This window comes from Linepithema humile, chromosome 2 (assembly GCF_040581485.1).
Source record: "Linepithema humile isolate Giens D197 chromosome 2, Lhum_UNIL_v1.0, whole genome shotgun sequence".
In the NCBI taxonomy this organism is placed as follows: domain Eukaryota; kingdom Metazoa; phylum Arthropoda; class Insecta; order Hymenoptera; family Formicidae; genus Linepithema; species Linepithema humile.
In genome coordinates this window covers 27318011-27325542 of record NC_090129.1, presented here as the reverse complement: position 1 = coordinate 27325542, position 7532 = coordinate 27318011, and the positions used below count along the sequence as shown (strand labels likewise).

General features: G+C 29.2%; 1 protein-coding gene and 1 long non-coding RNA gene across 2 annotated transcripts; one reads left to right on the top strand and one right to left on the bottom strand.

Moving 5' to 3' along the window:
• Positions 1–1411: 1411 nt before the first annotated feature.
• On the top strand, positions 1412–5212 carry LOC105678016 (uncharacterized). The gene is made up of 3 exons (XR_001101649.2): positions 1412–2036; positions 2596–2663; positions 3629–5212. It is a non-coding gene; the product is annotated as an uncharacterized lncRNA (long non-coding RNA).
• Prim1 (DNA primase small subunit) lies at positions 4817–7419 on the bottom strand. The gene is made up of 7 exons (XM_012377001.2): positions 7039–7419; positions 6815–6965; positions 6286–6461; positions 6015–6213; positions 5733–5943; positions 5030–5423; positions 4817–4946 (listed from the first exon to the last, which is right to left on the bottom strand). Exons 1-7 carry the CDS (start codon positions 7133–7135, stop codon positions 4921–4923), a joined length of 1254 nt encoding a protein of 417 aa, XP_012232424.1. The 5' UTR covers positions 7136–7419; the 3' UTR covers positions 4817–4920.
• Positions 7420–7532: the final 113 nt, after the last annotated feature.

Genomic DNA, 7532 nt, shown 5'->3' with positions numbered 1-7532 from the left:
AGTCATTATTATTAACAAGAATCTTTACAAAATGTTCCATAAATATCTTAACTTATTTAAAAATATTGTTTATATTTATATTCTATACGTATTTTTAGGAAGAATCTGACGATGAAGACTATGCAATGTTATTAATTGAAACACATTTAAAAGAAAAGCCTAATCGTATTGTTGGATACATAGAAAATGTTGTAGCAAACTATACAAGTAAAGAGTTTCAACAACATTGAAAATAAAATTAAATAAAATACGTTATTGGCACAATTTTACATTGCACGCGTTACATTTAGGCCGGTTCTACAATAAGTTGCAAATACTCCGTCGCCAGTCGCGAATGCTCCGTCTTACTAAAAATAACTAGAAATAGCGCTTTCCAATTAGTAGTTGCCATCCTTCGCGACCGATGACGGGGCATTTGCAACTTATTGTAGAACCAGCTTTACGCTTTACATTGTGTGCGACCATCGTCCTAATAAAAATTACAAAAACTATGGATAGAATTAGAAATAGAGAAGAATACATATGATACAGAGAGATTCTATCTATATTGTATGTTTTTGTCACGGTTTTTTCTGTTTCTAATTGCATCTATCCAAAATTATTATTAATCTTTAATTTATTTATCTACAAACTATGAAAGGTAAAATAACAATTGATTACAAATCTTTTCATTAAAAAAAATAATAAAAAATAATAAATAATTGAAAATAAATTACCTGCAACATTTTGTATTAATGTAATACCATTTTTGTTCATAATTCTTTTTCCTGTTTTGTCTGTTAATATTATATAGGTTTCCATTTTTGAAATAATATTTAATAATATTATTTATATATATTATTTCAAATTAAAAATAGAAAAAATGCCCCCAAAAGTATGTTTAGCGTAGACAGCGTTTAGGTTATGTAGGTTCCACCACACCATTATCACTTGATTATAACCTTTTAAAATAAGTAGATCATTATTGCGCATGTCGAGTTATTTTGACCCACCTTCTTGACATGAGTTAAAAAAGTTAACTCTAGAGTTAACTCTGTCAAATTTATGAACACTTTACTCTGAACGTACTTCCGGTCATATTCGAGTTTCTGAACGCTATAGAGTTAACTCTAGTTAACTCTAAGTTAAAGAGTAAACTTTATGAACGCACCCCTGTGAGAGGGGCCACGCTGCCGTTTTTCGTAAGAAACTTTTTCTAGGCTGTACACTAGCGGCGCGTACATCCATTTTACAGCCTGCCTGGAACTACATGGCCACATCTATTTTCCGGGATGGTAAAAGAGCCCTGGTTGGTTTATGTCCGTGTTACATCCACAATTTATTAAACAGAAATCCGTCTCGCATATAGATATAAATTATATCTATATGCTATAAATTGTATCTATATAAATTATATCTATATGCGAGACGTATTTCTGTTCAATAAATTGTGGATGTAACACAGACATGAACCAACCATGACTCTTTTACCATCCCGGAAAATGGATGTAACATACGGCTTAGAAAAAGCGTCTTACGAAAAACGGCAACGTGGTCCCTCTCAGGTTTCTCTCTGGTTATATTATTCTGCTTCTGTAATGCAGGATAACATATGTTCTCCTTCTGTCATTTCCAAACATAGAATTGATTCTTCCCATGATTTCGATTGGAATAATGTTAAAATATTGGACGGTGAACCCTCTTACCCCAAAAGACTCATTTCTGAAATGGTCTTTATCAAAAGACAAAATGCAGGGCTCAACAATCAAAATGATACGGACCATTTACCTGTTGCCTATCTTTCGATCATTAATTTATTTCCTCCTCTTTAAATTTCTTTCCCCTCCTTTTTTCTCTAATAATTCTCCTTCTCCACTGTCTTCTGTTTCCCCCCCCCCTTTTTTTTCTCTCTTCCTACAGTCAATCGTTATTTCGGAATTCTAACTTATTGCAATCAGTATGAAATTGAAGTTCAACATGGAGAGTCTTCTGTTTTTAACTTTTCCACCTCGCCCCTTTTACTCGAGCGAACGCAGCGTCATCATGTATTAACACAAGTATGTTTTATTTTTTATTTTTTATTTTTTAAGTTTATTTTTTGTAATTTTACTTTTTTCTACTATCATTTTATCTCCTTACATTGCTGTTCTATATAATTAACGAACTACAATATGGTCGATTGCTATTACGATGTCTTCGACATCGTTTTTTCTTATAATGTTTGCGAATATATCGTTATTTTGTTGTCACTTATTGTACATTGAAGAAGGCTTGATGGCAGGCCGAAACGTCTGTAAACACTTTTAATGAATATATTTTAACCTTCGCACGAAGACCTGGCATTATGGCTCTTTATGCTCCTTGTTGATTCTATTTGATTTAAAAATCACCAGAGCCTTATATTCTATTTAATTTAATGTAATATTTGTCACTGATACATTTTCGTTGCTACAAGAACTAATTTAAATGACTATATTAAGAATAAACATCATTTGGCAAGCTAACTAAATTGAATTGAAAAATTTCCGTAAGTTTTATTTTTGTTATTGTTAATATTATTATGTATAATTAATTTTACATTACATCAATTATTATGTATAATTACTGTTTATATAGATTTATCCAAAATGGCAATGGGAAATGATGGTAACGGCATCCAAGTAACATCACAACCAGCAATAATGGTAGTCTCAATTTTGACGATTTTAATTTATTAAAAGATATATACAAGAAAAGTGGTGTACATAGTTCTGACGTATAATCATTTGTTTTATGTTTATTAAATTATTAATATGATTATAAATTTACGTTTTATAGAAAACAAAATTAATTTTTTAATTTATTAATTATAATTATAAATTTTATTATGTAATATGCTTTAAATTTATAAACTATATTCTTAATTTTATTGATTGAAACAATTTAATAAAATAATCATCAACTTCTTTGTAAAGAGAAAAATACTGACAATTTGTACTATAATTTGGTATGAAATATTTAACTTTTGTATAATTTTTTATGTATTTTGACGCATGTATAATATGTGTTATATATTTCCATTATTTTTTTTACTTTATATAGTGTAAATTTCTTATTATAACTTCTGTAAAAGTCTCCGAATGTAATACATTTAATTGTCGGTGAAATATATCAGTTTAAATTTTAAAATTATGTTTGTTCGAGAAATGTTTATATTATACATGATGCATTCATCATAAATAAATTTGTCATAAGAGAGTGTTATTTTATTATTTAAAGGTATCATTTTTACATAGGATTTGTACGGTTTACAGTAAATGCAAGTTGTTTTACTTTTTATGTCATTCATTATTTTATCGGAATGCGTCAATTTTTCTGTACATGTTATTCACAAAAACACGAATAAAATTACAACCGAAAACTCATTGATCAAAAACTTTCCGATTGAAATTTTTGAAGTTATATAATAGATGCTGCTGAATTAATTTGTTACCTTTGTTCCAATTTTTTTAAAATATAAAATAATAGTAAAAATTTTAGAATTTTGAACCATTGATATTATTAAACAGCAATGTCTTGCGGTTAAGATGCAGCCCGTAATTACATTAACGTTTATTTCTCATTACATTGGAGATTCGCTAATTTTTAACGTCTTTTCTATATATTTCAGCCATTTCAGGAATTATCGTGTTTTATATCGCTGAATGGAATCCACAATGTTTGAAAACTAATTCAAAAGTTGAAATCTGCAAATAAAAACTGGAAATTTCTCTGATAAAAAGTCTGTGTTCTTCGGTAAGAAGGTTGCAAAGCGGAAGATTCTAAAGATGTCAAGTAGATAATCGCTCCGAGTAAAAGCAATATGCGTAATTGCATCGGTATTAGGATGATAATAATTTAGGATAAAAATTACTTAATAATTATCGTCGGAAACATTTACAATGTCATATCACGAAAATTGTAATCAAGCAGTATTATCATTTTGTGATTGTGATTGTTTCATTCATTAGCATGAAACGTGACAATGTACTTTACATTATACGAGTGCACAATTATGAGAATTTTGACCAGACTTATTGTGTATATTATTACATGTAAATAAAAACGGAAGATAAGCTTATTGATAAAATTAATTGCAGTGGTTATCAATATCCTATCTTAAAAAATGCATGGAAGATTTTCATTGTTGCCTTTCTTCCGCGATACTAATCATTTTGCTTAAACATTAATTTTTACATATGATTTATACGGTTTGCGGTTATTGTTTTTACAGAAAATATTCAAAGTTTCTTCTTTGATACATTTCAGAATTTTTTGTTTAACTTTTTTTTGAAGTCAAAGACATAACTCTATTGGTTTAATATAAATGCTCACTAGAAATTCAATCCAATTATTAATTTTCGAATTATATTACGCTATACATTTATATAATAACCTAATCACAAGTTTAAGTAATTTTTATATATTTTTACACGTGAATAACATAACTTATGTTAAAAAGTACTACAAATTGCGACAATGACAATATAATAACATATAAATAACGGTGATAAAATATTATTTTTATTAAACATAGTTATAATAAATAATTCTTTCTAACTAAAAAAATTAATGATGCGTATTGACACGAAATGATAATGCTGCTTGATTACATTTTTTGTGATATGACACTGTAAATATTTCCATTTGAAAATCCCAAATCCATTTGGGAATATAATTTACTAAATAAAATAAGTATTTAGGCTGAATATCAGCCAAATCGGAGGTGATAGCTTTTCGGAAGTCCACCCCATTTCATGTATATAAACTTCAAAAATAAACATTTAAACAGCACAAGAATATCTGCTGTTAAACACAATGGAGTAAAAATTTGTTTATTTTACAAAACTACGTTGAAACATTATAAATAATATTAAATCCAATGTAAAACAATGTTATATTTTAGTATCATTAGACAATCCCTTAAAATTCCATATTATCGGCTGAAACTAAAAACAAATATCTTAGAAATTACAACCACAAATTATATAAAAGCTGCTAACTGTTAATTTAATACTGATATAATACTTACGTTTTCCTTTTAACCTCTGTTCCCGCCGCTCGGCTTCTAAGTGTCGTAAGAATTCTTGAAAAACATGTAGTGATTTGTTCAGACTTGTTTTTTTGTAATCTTTTATCCGCTTTTTATTTAGTACATATGTTTCTTCTTCAATCTTGTTCTTTACGTCGTACGCATTAATCTCCTCTATCAATGTCATTATCGTAGGTACTTTGTCAGGAACAAATTTGTCTACTGTATTCGCATTGAATGGTATACAAATCTTTCCAGTTTTTGGGTGAACGCAAAAAGGAGATTTTAGCAAGTGATTTAAACCTTTGCTGACATTTATGTCTAATCTTGGATACGAATATTGTAATTTTATCTCTTCTATTAAATGACGATACAAATACCATTTTCGGTCTCCCTGAAATAAATTAAATTATTTCTATGTTTCATATAAACTGTGATAAAAGTGATAGTAAGTTTTCCAGCAAAAAAAATACAGATAAACACTAATATTACACATATGCGTATGGAATCTTTGACTTTCAATGTAGTCATTTGTTCGCACCAATGTAGATTTTTTTATTGTATATCATAATTTACATCTGTCATCATTTTTGCTGTCTCGCCGATATATTGATTTGTATCGACACACTGTATCGTGCGTTCTTTGCTGGAAAACACTATATAAAACACTCTTCTCAAATATAAATAAATATAAATATCATACTCCTGTTCGTTTAGATTCAATATATTGTACGAATACATTCCATCTTGCTTCACTGGTGTTCTCCTTACTAAACAATGTCTTCACCTCTTGTCTATCCTCCTCGTTGGGTAGTATTGGAAGAAATTTTTCAATTCCTTCCTCTGTACCCAACATATTCTGTTCTTTAACACTCATTTCAATAAAAATAGGATCGATTATATCGAGAGCACGTCTGCAAAATGTACAACATAAATTTTATTGTATATATTTAAAGTTATTACTATAAATCTTATATAAACTTACTTGACAGAATGGTGAATTTTATCACTAGTAAGATGTATTTTTTTCTTCATAAATTCACCTCCGCCTATGAGTTGTAAATATTCAGCAACTGCCGCTCTTACTTGTCCTGTCAAAACACGTGCTGCAGAATCACATACCCAACAATGAATACCTCTTCTGCCAGAAAACACCCACAAGATGTGCTTATATCCAAAATCCGCTGTAAAAATCAATTATCTCAAGATATTATTCAAAGTTAAGGTCAATAAAATGATAGTGTACAATATCTTACATCTCAATGCACTATCCAATATTTTGCAAGCAAGCGACATAAACTTCCAACATTTATTACAAATATCTGCTCCTTTGCAACATGTTCTCACTTCATCATAATCTGTCATATCTATATCAAATACTAGTTCTCTCTCAATTGGCCGAAAGGTGGGACCTTTCTTTTGATCTTTTGGTCTGAAATTAAATGCAAACTTTATTATTTCTTATATTGATAGCATTTAGATATTGTGTAACATAACATACATAAAAACTAATGAAACAATTCCAATAGAATAGAATAGAGAATGTAAAATAATTATACTTTCTTTTTCAATTATTAGTTTTCACTCAATATATAAATAAGTTTTTTAAAAATATAATTTAATTAATAAGATTCCTAATATAAAAAATTCGAAAGTTCTTATATACAATGACTAGTTATTAACCATTTTAAATCATATGTATTTTAAACTTACAAAAGAGTTTAGCATTAAAACGAAAAGTACTGGATAAGAAACATCTTGTATAAATATGTTATGATACTTTACTGAACATTATAAACCGCTCCAATGTCTATCTTATGTGGCAGCAGTCTTTTAATTTCATCTGATAGTCCTTTTTGATCATTAAAAGACTGATAACGTATATAAATATCGTCCGATAGTGTAAAAGAGAATTCTCTTTTGCTAAAAGTAGCCGCTAAAAAGTTAAAAAAATATGGATGTTATATATTGCATATGTATATTTTTTTTACAAATAATTTAAAGTTTACCATTTCCATAACTTAGCCACTTATAATAGTCAGCAAACGGAAACAACCTCGAATAATAAACTGGTAATAAATCGAGTGAATCTATAACATCATTCATATTGAACTCGTTGCTAATAGAATGTCAGGTTATGTATGCAATTTGTAGGTATGTAACTTATGATTTTTAAATTATTACAATTTTTCCATATATTAAGTATATCTTGAAATAATACTACATGTGTTCGTTAGAAAAATACACAATTTGCTTTTGTATAAGAAAATCAAGCAAAAGATGGAAAAATTTACGATGAATAAATGGCGCGAATATTAAACTGTCTCTTTCCACAGCAGTGATGCGATCTTTCCCACAGCGGTCCCGGCTCGGCTGTGCTCGGCTGCCTCACACAACCTTACAGAAGCGCTACGTCACGTATCCGTGTGCACACAGTACGTGACGTAGCGCTTCTGTAAGGTGGTGAGGCAGCCGAGCACAGCCGAGCCGGGACCGCTGTGGG